The 16,723-nt window shown below is 38.3% G+C and overlaps 1 protein-coding gene across 1 annotated transcript in view; it reads left to right on the plus strand.

Moving 5' to 3' along the window:
• The first annotated feature begins 902 nt into the window (after positions 1-902).
• LOC141365340 (ribosomal protein S6 kinase alpha-5-like) overlaps positions 903-16,723 on the plus strand; it is a 58,982-nt gene continuing 43,161 nt past the window's right edge. The window contains exons 1-5 of the mRNA XM_073869587.1: positions 903-1,221; positions 8,313-8,384; positions 8,464-8,682; positions 12,971-13,086; positions 13,651-13,758. Of these exons, the coding sequence (XP_073725688.1) occupies positions 1,152-1,221; positions 8,313-8,384; positions 8,464-8,682; positions 12,971-13,086; positions 13,651-13,758 (585 nt within the window). The 5' untranslated portion in view covers positions 903-1,151. The remainder of the gene's footprint in view (positions 1,222-8,312; positions 8,385-8,463; positions 8,683-12,970; positions 13,087-13,650; positions 13,759-16,723) is intronic.

Raw genomic sequence — 16,723 nt, forward strand, 5'->3', positions numbered from 1 at the left:
GTGATTTGCAATTGTATCAAGTTTTTTAGATTTTTTTCTTTGGATATAAACAAAAAATGCATATTTCCCTGCAAGTTATTATATGTGCACTGTGCATATTTCTAAATCAATTTATTTGGGGCATACTCGGTGAAGAGTTAAAAATATTACATCAGAGTACATTGGGAGTGTCCTGTGAATGTACTAAAAGTCATTACCAAAATTTCCTATAAGGAAGTGTACATGGAGCATAATAATGGTGCAGGGAGGGAACAGTTCTTTGCTTGTTCAAATGAGGACACAGTCTTCCCTCAAGTAATTTTATACCTGCTGTTTTCTCTAAATATAAATGTTCAGCCTAATAGCCTGGGGCATCCCAAGGTTTGTAATGCTCACTTTGAGGTCACTTATTAGAGCAGAATGGTTTAGGCAAATTAATGTGGTCTGACCCAAAGGAAACCTAATTTATACAACAAAATGTACCTATAAAATTACACTCCATATTACAACACCAGAAACACTTGAGGTGATGATAGGTATGCAGTAATTCCAGTCTTGATCTGGAAAACATCCAGTTATTTAGTAATACCAAATAATTAGAATGTAATAAGCACGTCATTCAACATTTGAGTTTAGTTTTAACTAAATATAAAGAATAACAAAATATTTATATAAATCATTTATTTTGATAAAATATTTGTAATTTTCTTATTTATTTAATTTATTATTATATTAAACAGTAATCGATAATATAGTCAAACCAAAGAAAGAAATAGAAAATTAATTACTTATTGCGTCAGGCACTCCAGCATTGTTACAATAAATAGTTAAAGTAAAAAATTGTACGTTGCACTGGGCGGTGATTGGCAGCTGATGGGTTAAATAGAGTAGAAGTATTTCTAGCACTAGCTTCAGTCAGTGGGCGTGTCTTAAGGTCTCGGCGACGAGTGTGTGTATCTTTATCAGTGTAGCTGTAGTAGGCTACTTACTGGCCGAGTGCCCTTCCCACGAGAATGCGGTTATTGTCGTGTACAATATTTTCCCAAAGGTTGCTTTATAGCAACATATACGCTCATGTGATCGCGCTGTGATCGACTTTATTCCACCGTTGTGCATTGTGTGTCGTGCCGCGAGCGGAGGAGAGGGTGCGCGCTCCGATCACGCGAGTGGTTATGCCGTCTGCGATGGAGGGCTCTTCGGGAGAAGGTGACCTGCTTACCGTGAAACACGAGCTCAGAAACGGTAAATGACATCCAGTGTTGTCTTTAAGAAATAGTTAATTCACTTTGCTCGTTTGAAAGTGTTTTCTTATAGCACGATAGAAGATGTAGTTAATGCTTGCTAGCTAACGTTAGTGTAAAACATGAAGTGCTATCAGTACTATATTTATGAGGTGCATGCCAAAATCATCCATCAACCCGGTTTACTTTGGGATTGGAAGGTGAATTGCATATGCAATTTCGAAACGTGTTATCTCAACCACACTCGCACTATTTAAGTGCATGTCTTGTAAGTGATAAATGTTAGACTATATTGACATTATGATGAAAGGACTCGCTAACGTTAGGTATTTAAGAGTCCGACTGTGTATGTGGTTGTGCTCAGTCATCCCTGAGTCTAAAGAAACCCAATTACTAGAGCTAATTATAGGGACCTGATAAACTGCCTTTATCTGGTAAATAAATTTACCAGGTTAATGAACCTTACTTGCCTAATGGCTAGTAAATTGAACAAATGCTTATTAGCTTTAGCATTTGTTTTGAAGTCTCATGTCAAGAAGTATGTTTGCCTCAAGTAATAGGTTTCAGGCAAATTTCTGGTACTGTGATATAAAGATATTGGCCAGACAGATAAATGGCCATTTTGATATTATTTGGCCATAACTTTACCCATTTGACCAACTGATTGCAACCTAGTGTGAGATTGTAAACCTACCAAATGCAATAAGTCACTCATAATTTCTGTTTAAATTTTTTATTTTTGTAAATTACTAAGAGATCCTACTGAGCAATAGTGTGTATATCACATTTACAGTCATTGTATTTTAATGGATATATTAGTATCAGATTGGCTACCCTGTTCTTTAATGGATTAGTGCTGAATGGAAGTAATGCAATTGATTTTGTAACAGGTGTCCACAAATGTGGAAGTGGCGGTTATATAGCATCTACAACACAGCTGTTGTGCTTTGCATCTAATTCATTACAGTGGCGTGAAATAATAAAAATGCAAAACATGCTAAATTAATTAATTACCTCATTGATGAACATGATTAGCAAATTCCATACATTTCTGGATAGTGAAAACAACATCTCTCATCATTCCACTCTATAACGTTATTAAGCTTCACCTTTGGTTTAGTTTTACAAAATGCGACCTCTAGTGGTGAACTCCTACATGTTGTGCCTTTAAAAAAAAAATCTAAATTCTCTCCATGAACACCTTTAGATCCTGAGAGTGGAGATAGGGTCATGAAGCCTATTAATAAGTGTTGTAGTGACCATAGGCCGCTTGTGAGTGGTTGCGAAGGGCCGTTGTGCAATCGAGAGCTGTTTCCTTTATTCTTTACCCAAGTGTTAAATGTGCTGCTTGATATCCAATCAAAGGATGTTGTGGTAACAAGATGTCTTTCCAAAATCAGATATTTTGCGAAGAGAGAGATAGAGATAACAGAGGGACGTTGTGTGCAGTTTTGCTTGCGATAAAAAGCTGCTGTTATGCAGTGAGGGGGTAACAGCAGGGATGTGTTCACCTCACCGGGCAGCTCATTGGCATCAGTGCGGCCTCACTTTAGGCAAGATGGTAACGTAAATATATGCTAACCGCTTGCTGTCTTCGATGTCTCATTCATTGAGGCTCAGAACATTGCACATATCTAAGGAAATTGGACACACGTATTAAAGATGGCAATAGTACAGTGCAAAGACTTTGTTTAAGCATCAAAAAAATAATAAGAAAAAAAGTTTAGATCAACAACTGTTATGGGATCGGACAGTGATTCCCAAAATTGCACTCTTTATTAAAATGATCACAATGACACCACACACCAGGCTAGATTAAAAAAAACAACAAATATGTTTTGGAGCTAAATATATAAAGAACTCAAAAAGTTGCAAAAGCCGCTAAACGCCACCTCTGTCAAAAATGAGATAATGATATGAACTCTTTCCCCGCCACCTGATGGATAATAGCGGTATTACAGTACATTCACACGGGGCGTTAACGGAAGGCTTGTCTGAAGCGTGTCCAACAGCCAATCACAGTGGCTGCAACACATGCTCCTGTCTTCCATAAACGTAATTGGCTGGCTCTGCCTAGATTATTTGCATAAGTATGGCTGTCACAATGATTAAATAATTGTCTCATCGCGATAGCTTGACCTCATCGCGATGATTTCAGATCACCACAATGATTGCACATTTCTTTAAAAACACAAGGGGGAGCTGTAGCGGCTGTATAAATGAGACTGTATTAGATGACGTTTCTTAACTGACAGTGTAATGCGATGCATTGCAAAACCATTCAATACAGTGGAAAAACAACATTTAAAGAAATGCAGCAATATGAACTATTATCATTAAATAATTACTTTTAAATACACTCACCTAAAGGATTATTAACACCATACTAATACTGTGTTTGACCCCCTTTCGCCTTCAGAACTGCCTTAATTCTACATGATATTAATTCAACAAGTTGCTGAAATCATTCTTTAGAAATGTTGGCCCATATTGATAGGATAGCATCTTGCAGTTGATGGAGATTTGTGGGATGCTCATCCAGGGCACGAAGCTCTCGTTCCACCACATCCCAAAGATGCTCTATCAGGGAACTACACTAACCTTTTCCACTGGTGGCACTTGCGCTACCAACTTTTTCAGTTACTGGCGCAAAATATGATTTGGTCGCACATGTTTTTTTCAAGTTATATTAAGGCGCTCTGGTTAATAATGAACAATAATGAAACTGTATTGCATACAGATATGCTTTTTATTTTACTTGCCATCTTTTAAACCACATGCCGCCTTGTTTTCTTAAACGTTGCAGTCAGTGTTTCCCACAGATCTGAAATTTACTTGGTGGTGGTAACCGGTAAAAAGGGCAATCATTACCCACTGACAAATAATGGTCTACTATACATGTGACGAAGAACTAATAATGTGTGACACAACACAATACTTTGATTTATTGAAAATTAATATTAATTTCACATTATATTTCATCAATCTAACCACCCCAAACTTTCTCTGACATTAACAAAGCTGACACTGTTTGTCAAAGCACCACGAAAACACTTACTGTTTTTGCACTGATATATGAAGCAATTAGACCCCTTTTATCAAACTCAATATAATATAATACTATGTATAGTATATTAATAGACAGTGCAGGTCTATAGATTATAAATGTGACTGATGTTATGACTGATGTTATAATGGTAATAATTTCTATTAAATACGCACTTTTACTGCTTCTGCTCTATCTTTCTATTTCTCTCTTGCCGATTTAAAAAGCTTAATTCACTTATTATTTCAATAATATTATTCCACTTATTTTATTTTCAAATCTACTTGCTGTCCCGGTGACAAACTTTACATTGCTTTGCTCGTTTAGTGCAATGGGCTTGACATTAGCACTGCTTTTTTGCTACAATCTGTGCAAACTTAATATGGATATGTTTTAAAAAATATATGGTTTATTAATAATAAGATTATTAAAAACATGTGAGAAAGAAAACGCAGCGCGTGGTCGTATCAAGAACCATCGCCATAGAAACCGAAGGCACGCTAAACTTCACTCGAGCTTTAGCGCGGTAGCGCTCATGGCCGTTTTCCGATCGACTCGGCTTATAAACTCAATATTAATCAGACTTGGGACCCAAAGTAATTAAACTAGGACCTAACCGGACCCGACAGACCATTTAAAATATAAACCCGGAACCATACGGGTCCCGCGTCCTCAGTGAAGAAACACCTCTGCTCAAGTTCAGAAACATGGAAGACACTGCGCTTGCGTCGCGTCGCACCCAATTCATTGAGAAACAGCTGAGCACGCAAACGCACACTGATAGGGAGAGACACGACGTGCTTTCACGCAAAATGAAGCCAACGTGTTGATGGCTCAGAGCACGTTATAAAACGTATTCTTAAAATCCACATTTATGTTTTAATAAATGCTCATAGTAAATCATAGCATATTGTCTATAACATTAGGTAGCACATTTGCGACCCATTAAAAATTAGGGTCGCAACGGCAGTTCAAAAGGTCGCATATGCGACCATTTTGGTCGCAGTGTAGCTCCCTGTCTATTGGGTTGAGGTCTGGTGATGTGGGGACCATTTTAGTACAGTGAACTCATTGTCATGTTCAAGAAACCAATTTGAAATGATTCAAGCTTTGTGACATGAAGCATTATCCTGCTGGAAGTAGCCATCAGAGCATGGGTACATAAAGGGATGGACATGGTCAGAAACAATGCTCAGGTAGGCCGTGGCATTTAAACCATGCCAAATTGGCACTAAGGGGCCTAAAGTGTGCCCAGAAAACATCCCCCACACCATTACACCATTGCATTAATAAGAAATTGAACAGGTGTTCCTAATAATCCTTTAGGTGAGTGTATGTGTTATGTGTATTAATATTCACTGCTAGGTAAACCTTAAAAAGATTTAACTTAAATAATCACAACAATGTGTGAAAATTATTTTAGAAACAAACTAAATGTATGAGAATTAAATGTCAAAGCAATAAAACAGTCAATTAATCGTCATAACCAGCAAAGCCCAAAAACAGGCAATTAATTGTCATAATCGTCACAATTTATTAGGCAATTAACCGCAAGCCAAATTTCATAATCGCGTTGCCACTTGAAAAGTTGAGAAATGTTCAACTTCTGCCGCGAGCAACGGCACTGCTGCAGCGCCGACGGATCCACAATTCAGTTCGACAACACAAGAAAAGTTAATGGGAAGCGTTAACACTTACACCCGTGTGAACGTACCGTTACGGCAGTGTTAATTTTGGCAGCAAATTCTGATTTAGTTTTAGTCTTTTGAATAACACACCATTTAGTTTTAGTCTTATTTTAGTCATCTGAAATCTTTTAGTTTTAGTCGACTAAATATCATAAGAGTTTTAGTCTCAGTCTAGTCTTACGTTTTTTAGTCATTGGAAGTATCCTCAGTCTGTTATGGAATGGTAAGGTTTGAATATGCAATACAGACACAGATTTAATGGTTGTTGTAGAAAACACATATTTTATTTTATTTATGTCAAAAACACTGACCGTGGCTTTCTCACAAAAGATGATCTCACATAAAATAAGCATAAGGCCCGCTCTGCCTAAAAAATATACATGGTCCCAGAAAAAGATATGCATTCTCTTTGAATGACATGCACACACAGACACACACACGCACGACAGACAGACACGCACGCACGCAAGCACTTTGTCCAGTCATGTAACAGCACAACATCTACTATAATAGTAACGTTACAGATTTCATTCAATTTGAGGACACTGAATATTTATACTCAGTATTAATTAAGACAATCCAATACAATCAATACAGTTCAGATGTGTATTCCTTTCGTTTCTATGTTATTCCAAGTTTAGCGAAAACACGGTGGTTTATCTGATAAAATAACCTTAGCGTGTATGCTTACTTTGACAAATTCGCATGTATTTCTGGATGAGTCGTCTTTACAGGCAGTCTTGTTGTAATATTTTAAGTGTGACCAGATTAGACGTTAGCTCTGACATTTTTGTTGTCAATGAGACATGTCTTCGGACCGGGTATACTGCAAAACGTTAGCGTGTTGCTAACGAGCAAAGTCAACCGACATCAGCCAAAGCTGGGTAACTAAGACTGTACAACTAAATATAATGTAAACAACCTGTTGTGAAAACGAATTTTGCCGTGGGTTTTTAAAATGCTTCTGCTGCCTGCATAGATCAACCTACCCTCAAAGATTCGCTCTGATTGGATTTCTTCACAACTTGTCCCACAAAATATGTTGCTCTGATTGGATCTCTTCTCCATTCGTCCCTCTCTAACATTTTCGTCTTATTTTTATTCGTTGACTAAAGTGTCAGTTATATTTCGTTACAGTCTTCGTCATCATATCTGACTTTTATTTAGTTTTCGTCCGTTAAAGGGACACAAGGCAAGTCTGAGTATTATTTCTCTACTAGCTCCCCCTAGTGTCTGGGAGTAAATGCTTTCTATATCTGAGACTATACGAGACTGAAGGACACCGGGTCGGATACAGCGAACTTGCAAGTGGGGTATTCTTCCTACAGACGGTAGGGGCGGGCGAGAGAGTCTTCATTCGTCATGTAATGAGTCATTTAACCATATACCGACTTACGAAGATGATTTATTAACATAAAAATGCTGCCTTGTGTCTCTTTAAAAAGGTTCGTTGACAAATATTTTTCGTCATCGTCTTTGTCAACGAAATTAACACTGCGTTACGGATAGGCGTAAATACTCATCATTGGCAGGGAAGCGTTTTCTCTTAATTATCGAGTTAACTCGTCAATGGTGGGGAAAGAGTAACCGAATGCGCTCGGCTAGGGCTGGGCCATATATGGGATATGATTGTTATGCGCATCTCATCAGTAAAGCCGGTTTTGTAATTAGTAGAAAATTGCCATCACCTGCTTTCAGATGGAGCGGCACTGCCTGCGATAACAAATGAGATATTGCCCAGCTTGTCAGTGACTTACAGCTCTGTGCAGTAAATTCCGGTCCATCTGAAAGCAAGTAATGGCAATTTTCTACAAATTTTCGAACTGGCTTTACTAAATGCGCAAGACAATCCGATATATCGCTCAGTCTTGCGGCGCTAGGCACATATTTTTTGTTCATCAAATACCTTCGCTTCAAAAATGCTTAATCCCGGCCTCAGGCCATTCAGAGATACCAATTTGTTAGCAGAATCTATTAAACACCACATCGATTTTTCATCAAAATTCAAGAGTGTTATTTTTAAAACTGGAGATTTTTGCATGTACTTTAGAGGGTTTTGCAGTGAACTTTGTTATACCAATGAAATGACTAAAGTGACATAAGGCATGTGAAAATAAGGCATTTCAATTACTGACTAATAACCTTTTCATTGCCATCAAAGAGAAATTACTCAACCTAGACATAAGAGCCTGATAAAAAATGCTCATTTACAAGAGCACATGTCAGGCACATTTACAGTAAAGGAATTTGCATCTGGGCTCTTCATATAGTCAGAAAAGGTTTAATTCGGAGGTGTTCAAGTAAAGAATTTGGCTCTATCTAACATGTTTTAATAGATGTGTTTAAATCTTTCTCCAGCCAATTTGACGGGCCACGTCGAGCGTGTTGGCATTGAAAACTTTGAGCTGTTGAAAGTGCTGGGAACTGGAGGTCAGTGAGTTCAAATAGCCAATTCTGTATCTCTGGTTTTACTCCTCTCTTTAACAAAGCATTTTTCTCTCCTGGGCAGCCTATGGCAAGGTGTTCTTGGTACGCAAGGTGAGCGGCCATGATTCGGGTCAACTGTATGCCATGAAGGTTTTGAAAAAAGCCACTATTGTGCAGAAGGCCAAGACAACAGAGCACACGCGCACAGAGAGACAGGTCCTCGAGCATATCAGACAGTCTCCTTTCCTTGTTACACTTCACTATGCCTTCCAGACGGACACCAAACTGCATCTCATTTTAGGTATTTCTCTCGCTCTTTCACTCCCTCATATTGATTGCAGAAATGCCTATTGCACATATTGCACTTAAATTTTACTTCTGCATTTGATCGAATGCAAATGCAGCTTGTGTCGGTTTTGGTTCAAGTGTATTTGCATGCAATCTTCATAGAGCATGTAGCTAGTAGTGGCAAGGAATGAGTGCATCGTATGAAATCTATATAAAGAGTTAAAAGTTTAAAGGTGCCATAGAATGTCAAACTGTAGGCATAGCTGAATAATAAGAGTTCTGTACATGGTTATGACATACCGTGAGCCTCAAACACTATTGTTTCCTCTTTCCTGCATGCAAAAGACTGCCGAAAAACAGGCCAATCTCAACATAACACTGACTATGATGTCATGATATACGCCCCAACACAACCTTTATTACAATGTTGTTACAATGCTAAAAACAAAGTTTTGAATGCTAAATCAGCGCAATATGCTAGTTTAGCGTTTGGGTGATTCTCACGAAAACTTGGTTTTAAAAATGTCAAGCATGAAAATGTAAAAATTGCTTTAATTTACTTTTTTTCCCACCAGACATTGAAAAACAAAGTCTCGAGTAAATGTTAACATTAATATAAAAACTTTTACTTATAATTTAACTCTTTTTGTAAAATAATAAAAAAAATTAGTACTAAAAAATCTCATAACCGCTAATGTCAGAAAACATCAACACTTACTTATTTTCTAAATGACATGACAAACCTGAAAGAACATAATTTGGAGATTCTGCACATGCATTTAAAATCAAAGTATTATGCTTCTATTAATTCAATTAACATTTAATAAGCAACTGTTGCGGTAATGATAATCAAAATGTCGTGTAAGCATTCTGACAAGACAATATTTCAAATTAACTGTAAAAAAAATTATCTTACCTGGTAGCCATCTTGAAGTAACTGGTCCATGTGCTTGGTCACTCAAAATCAAACTTTATTAAAATTCTGTACGTGTGCTTAAACTGTTCTCAAAAAGTGTTGCGGAGGATGAGAACATCAGGCATGGACACATCATTTTCCTAATTTTTCTTCATTATTATTATACATGAATTTTCAGTAAATATTTTTTCTGTCATCTAAAGTAGTCTAGCAAAACATCCATTTATTTTTTTTCTTAATATTTTTGTGTTAATTTGATTAAATTACAACATAACGCATGTTCAAACACAGCCGGACACATTGCGGTAATGAGAATTTTAGCAGAAAATAAGATAAAATTTACAATTATAAATTCTTATGTTGAAATCACACATTGTGCAAGGTAGAACACAGTATTGTGTTAATTCTGATGCTTTATAATGTTACTATATTACACATTTTAAAGCTAAAATCATTAGTGCCGTGGTGTTTCAATGGATTCGTGAGAATCACCCGTTTAGGCTGAAATTCTACTATTGATGTTACAATTACGTTTTGCAGGTCCATACTGAAAACATCCATTTCCAATCTCAGAACAATTGGTTGTTCCTCAAAATTTGTATGATAAAGGCTCAAGCATATAAGATATGTTTACTTAAAAAAGACATATCATGAAAATCTGAGTTTTTCCATGTTTAAGTGCTATAATTGGGTCCCCAGTGCCTCTGTCAACCTAGAAAATGTGAAACAGAACAACCCAGTAACTTAGTTTTGGTAAACCATTCTCTGCAAGCATGTGGAAAAAATAGGCCATTGAAATTTGGCTCTTCTTGTTATGTCAGAAGGGGATAATACACAAAAAAAACCAGTGCTAAATAGCACTAAAAGTGTTTCTTGACTCGTAATCATAGAGGAACCATTTTAAGTGTCATACAGCACCGATGAAGTACCTGTGTAGCACCGGTGTAGAATCATATTGTGCTATGTAGATCCATATGTGGAGCTATATGACTCCCGTATGGTTCTTCATAGGTGCTAAAAATAGCACTAAAAATGGTTCCTCTATGATTACGAGCCAAGAACCACTTTTAGTGCTATTTAGCACCGTTTGTTTTTAGAGTGTACTGCCGCCCCTTAATCTGCACTATCTAACCGCGGCGCTCTCATTTAGTGCAGAGATTATTTAAAAGGACACACCCAAAAACGGCACATTGCTCAAACCTACAAAGTGGCAATTTTAACATGCTATATTAAATTATCTATATGGTATTTTGAGCTAGAACTTCGCATACATACTCTGGGGACACCAAAGATTTATTTTACATTTTAAAAAAGTCTTGTAAAAGAAATGTCCCCTTTAATGTGAGCGACTGACGTGAGCCTTGCTGTAAAACAGCGAATCATAGCAGAGCTTATTATTCATGACCCTTCCAAATAAGATAACAACAGCCCATTTCATTCTAGGGAAAAATCCTATGGTTGTAAATGAACATCAATGCATTCTTTGGCACCTTTAATATTTAAAAAGTTTAATTCACTTGAGAAGTGGTTTGTGTAGTGTAATATAAAGTACACCTGATATGTGATCATTACAATGCCTTTAATATGCCCATACTAGGTTACATAACAATTGTGACACATACATATTGTAAATAAACTAAATCAAATAGATTAAAGAGCACCTATTGTCCGATTCATTTTTTTTAATTTCCTTTGGTGTGTAAGTGTGTATTAGTACGTTAACAATATGCAAAAAGTACATACCCCAAAGTGAACGATGACGCGAGTTATCATCTCCAACGTAAATCTCTTTTCTTTAGGGTTCCCACGGGTCCTTAAAATCCTTGAAAGTTTGGGAATCTGGGGTAAAAAATTCAAGGCCCTGGGAAGTTTTTGAAAATATACATACATAAATACCGGTACTTGAAAGTGCTTGAATCTATTTCAATGCAAGAAGTTTTTTGGGAAAAAATCCATATTATTCCCTGTGTAATGTAGGATAATATAAAATTCATAGACTTTTTAGGCACACATGCTAAACTGCTCGCTATAACTGATAACTGTGCCTATATCTTCTGTATGCGAATGATGATTCATACCAAAATGCTTTTTTGCATAGTTGTGTGTGACACATGAAAACGTCTCTGGTTTACGTATGTAACTGTTGTTCCCTGAGAAGGGAACGAGACGCTGCGTCTCCCTTGCCATACTTCCTGCGTCCCTGTAACGCCGTCTTTGGCAATATTTCAGATAGCGATATACTTCCTGGCTCCTCATCGCCCTGTCTTTGTTGTTAAGCCTCACCAATGGTTCAATTTGATAAACACATTCAGACGCACTTACCCCTGGAGGTGTCCCCAAAGTGTCACCGCAGTGACGCAGCGCGAGTTCCCTCGAAAGGGATCTATAACAATGTATCTTTAAAGGGAACACGATGTAACTTTGATCTCACTTGAAATGTGTCCCCACATTTAGTCCTTGAATTTGAGGGTATTGGACCTGGAAAGTCTTTGAAAGGTCCTTGAATTTGAAGTTAACTAAGGTGTGGGAACCCTGTTTCTTGTACTACAACAAACACACGGATTGTAGGCAACAGTTTACTTCCTGGGATTGGTGATGTAGACAAGACCGGGATTATCATAATTCCTCCCTCTTCGGACTCGCAGCCTGTACGTTAACTCCTGTTAGCAACCAAATCTTTTAAACATGGTAAGGATTGTCACGTTTACTGTTTACGTCAGAGGTATTCAGGCCAATTACAATGTACAGATTAGCTGGCCAATCAGGGCCACAGAGCTTTTCAAATCTGTGCGTTTCAGGAAAAGAGTGAAATCTGGAGCTACAAAAATGTACAGTATGTGGAAAATAATGTTTTTTTTTAACCATAAACCACGCAAACATATTATATTATACCAAATACACAAAATAACGTTTTTTAGCAATGAAATATGTGCTCTTTAATATAAATTAGATATTCATATTTGTCATTCATATTTTTATATAAATACATTTAGATATTATATTATTTATAACATGCATAAAAGTATGGTGAGTTCAATTAAATTTAAATAACTTCATTAATTAATTGTCAATAAATAATATAACTTTTTTTAATAAAGGGCATCTAATATACATTTTTGTCAACACACTCAGAGGGGGATACGTGAAGAAGTAAAAAACTGCATAGGGACACTGAATATCACAACATGCCTTTTGTGTTATAGTGAAAAGCTGAAGTGTCGATGCCATGACAGGAAATCTTGGTTTTTGTGGTATCGCTCGGACCGATTGTGTCAGCATCAGCATTAAACAGGATTTCGCACTGACTGCAAAAGACAAGGCATATTTTAAATAATAAAACTGCTTAACTAATTGCACTTTTGTTCGTAAAAACCTTGTATTGCAGACTATGTGAATGGAGGTGAGCTCTTCACACACCTGGTCCAGAGGGATCATTTTAAAGAACAAGAGGTTACACTGTACAGCGGGGAGATTGTACTAGCATTGGAGCACTTGCATAAGGTAAAAATTGCTGTAGAAATTGCACGCTCATCTGCACTCTAATCTCTCCAGCAGCTCATTTTGAGAGAATAGCCAGTGTAGTTTCTTCCTTATCTCACTTCTTTTCCCTTCTGCCTACTCGAATCAATTCCTCTTAGCTAAGCAGGGCAGGCTGAGTTTATCTGCAGTGCTCAAACATTTCTCGAGGCTTTGTTTACAGAAAAGGGAAGAGATGTGTGTTTAATGCATGCTTGTTCTGTACTTAGCAGGCATTATACAGAGTCAAGAGAGTTGCCCAGGGGCAGTGCACATTTGTATAAAGGACCTTGACAGTGAGACTAACATTGTCTCATTTTTGTCATGTCCTATTATGTTACCATTTATTATTTATTAAAGTGACTGTACATTTTCCAGTGGTTGCTTTTAAGGACTTTAGACAAGAGTTTTAGTCCCAAGTCCCAACCAGTTTCAAATAAATATTTGGTAAACACTGAAAATGAGATGATACTTAATGACATGAAATTGCTAAAGTAGTACCACATCTAAAAATAGAAGCGTCTTCATTTCTGTTTGTTTTTTTTTCAGCTGGGAATCGTCTACAGAGATCTGAAACTTGAGAACATACTTCTGGATTCAAATGGTCATATTGTGCTGACAGATTTTGGCCTTAGTAAGGAATTTCATGAGAAGGAGGTGAGAATGACAGTACATATTTACTGCTTCCAGAAAACTGTCTGTTCCCCCTTAATTTCTCCTGTGGATTTTTTGAAAACATGCTGTGTTTGTTCGAAAACATTTGAGCACAAAGGTAGGGCAATGTTCCTTCAAAGAAATTCTAATGGTGGTCCCATGCAGACAGAGAAAAGTCAAAAGGCAGTAGGCAGACTAGAAAATGTCTGGAAAGCAGCTAGAGAATTTTTTGAATGTGAATAAGCAGCGTTTCAGCTAAGAAAAGGGTCGATTTGCATATCCATTGATTTTAAGTGTGAAACTGATTTAGTGAGAAACATGAGGGCTGATGCATTCATGAAACAAGAACACAATCCTAGAATACTGAGAAGTACAGTTCATAAGCACCAACATATGTGACCCGCTCTGGCGAAATGAGTCGGAAGTCGCAACGTTCCGTTTTAAGATATGAGCCGATAATGTGGAAAAACAATGAAATTATCAAAAAAAATATTTTTAGCTAATATCAAAGAACAGACATTAAAAAATTATCTCCCAAAGTTTCGTAGTCCAAATAATTGAGTAAAGGTGTTTAAATGACTATTAAAGTTAAAACAGTTTTACTAAATTCACTGGAAATGAACATTGCTTTTCTCAAATCCTCTCGTCACCTCCGAGAATTTCCCGGGGATCCCCTGAAACGTCACTATCTCTCCAAATATGATGTTACACGTTGTTTTAGAGCCAATCAGAAATCTTCATAAAGGCTGATCATTTGTCAATGGGAAACCCCGGGGCACGCGATTGGTCCAGCCAATGCAGCCATCCTCCTGTCATACTCGCAGCACTCTCCTATTTAACTCCTTTTTGAATTGGTTACACTGTTATTGTCAACTAGCCTACACAAAGATATGATTACATAGGCAAGCATTATTTGTTTTCTTTTTGCTTGTCTCTCTGCCTCTCAATTTCTCTCACACGCGAACGCGCGTGCGCGCGCACACACACACGCGCGCAAACGCACACACGCGAACACACACACACACACACACACACCACACTGGTTTCCATGTTTTGTGGGGACATTCCATAGACATAATGCATTTTATACCGTGCAAACTGTATATTCTATTCCCCTAACCTACCCCATTCCCTAACCCCAACCATCACAGAAACCCTTCTGCTACTTCACATTTTCAAGATACATCATTCTGTTTGATTTATAAGCTTGTTTCCTCATGGGGACATCAAAATGTCCCCACAAGGTCACAAAAACACTGGTATTCCTAACTTTGTGGGGACAATTGGTCCCCACAACGTGATAATTACCAGGTACACACACACACACACACACACACACACACACACACGTTTTGTGGGGACATTCCATAGACGTAATGTTCTATTCCCTTCCCCTAACTCAACCCCAACCATCACAGAAACCTTTCTGTTACTTCACATTTTCAATAAACATCATTCTGTTTGATTTATAAGCTAGTTTCCTGGTTTACTGTAATGGCATTTATATAATGTCTTTGGTCAAATTAAGCTGTAAAATAAATCGTTTATCCATTTAAAAATGCAATGGATTTTGAAAGATATCTACAAAAAACGGGCAAAAAACGTCTCGGTTACTATCGTAACCTCGGTTCCCTGAGAGACGGGAACGAGACATTGCGTCCGCTGACGCTATGGGGAAACTCCTCCCTCTTCCGGTTTCTGAAGCTTTTATTGAACAACGCCAGTGTTCTGGCCAATGCCGCCCATGACAGCCTTATAGGGGCGGGACTTCCGCTACTATATAGCCTGTTTAGGCGGCAAAATACTCAGATTCTTTCGATTGAACGAACAGTAGAGCTGATCTGAGCAGTGACACGGCGGCTTACGCAATGTCTCGTTCCCGTCTCTCAGGGAACCGAGGTTACGATAGTAACCGAGACGTTCCCTTTCGAGAGCGGTCACTCGACATTGCGTCCGCTGACGCTATGGGGAATGTATTCAAACACGCCGTGAGAACAGCGAAGAGCAGCTCCAGTGAAGCTTACTCAAGTCTGTGCACCACAATGCCTGAGTCGGTGCACAATCCCCGTCCAGTCTGTGTAAGCTAACGCACAGTAGATTGGATGCCTGAGTCTTTAGGGACTCAATCCAGAGCTTATACAGAACAGAATGCATACAGTCACAGGCTGCATGTAGGTCTTATTGCAGCCCTACAGCAGATAGCAACCTGTAACATTACAACAGCAACGGCTAGGCCGACCCAATGTGGGCGGTAGCAAGCATATCCACGCAGAGTATTTGCTGGTATTAACATATGATGCACGATGGCCAAAATAGCTAGCGTGAAAGTAAGGAAGAAGCGAAAACGCGGCTCCATATTAATACATCAGCTGTACTGGCCATCCAGTACAAACTATGAAGAGGCGTCGGATAGTGCGACTGCCGAATTAGAATAACACCGCTATGCCAGTGTGGCAGTAATGTGCTGCCCTCATTATCACCTAATGATCCAGTGACCCCAGCTGGATCCCAGCAGCTGACTGCTTAGGTGGAGCAGGGAAATTTCTTAGAATGAGCTGGGCAGGTCACAGCGATCGTTAACAAATGCCACAGCCCATTTCTGAAGCATAAAGAGTTGCTCTAACAGTAATGTCAGAGCGGAGTGCTTAGATAAATGTATAACACTCATACCGGGCACAGCTCACATCAGCTAGATGGGAAGGTAGAATGCAACCGTCTATGCTCTAACTGCGCTGAGGGTGGTTTTGGCACATAGTCCCTTAAGGGCATGTACAGCCCATGATGGCCCTAAATATGCAAATGATTGGCCACTTCTCTCACTTAAGAGAATTAATTGTGCCTGGCCACTGCGCACCCAAGGCACCAGCGTGAAATGCAGCGATAGCTGCATGAAAAACCTTTGGGGTAGACAGCCCACTTTTCCTTCATCTGTGCATTGCTGCAAAGATAGAACATTCGACACGTGACA

The sequence above is a fragment of the Misgurnus anguillicaudatus genome, chromosome 7 (assembly GCF_027580225.2).
Source record: "Misgurnus anguillicaudatus chromosome 7, ASM2758022v2, whole genome shotgun sequence".
Lineage (NCBI taxonomy): Eukaryota > Metazoa > Chordata > Actinopteri > Cypriniformes > Cobitidae > Misgurnus > Misgurnus anguillicaudatus.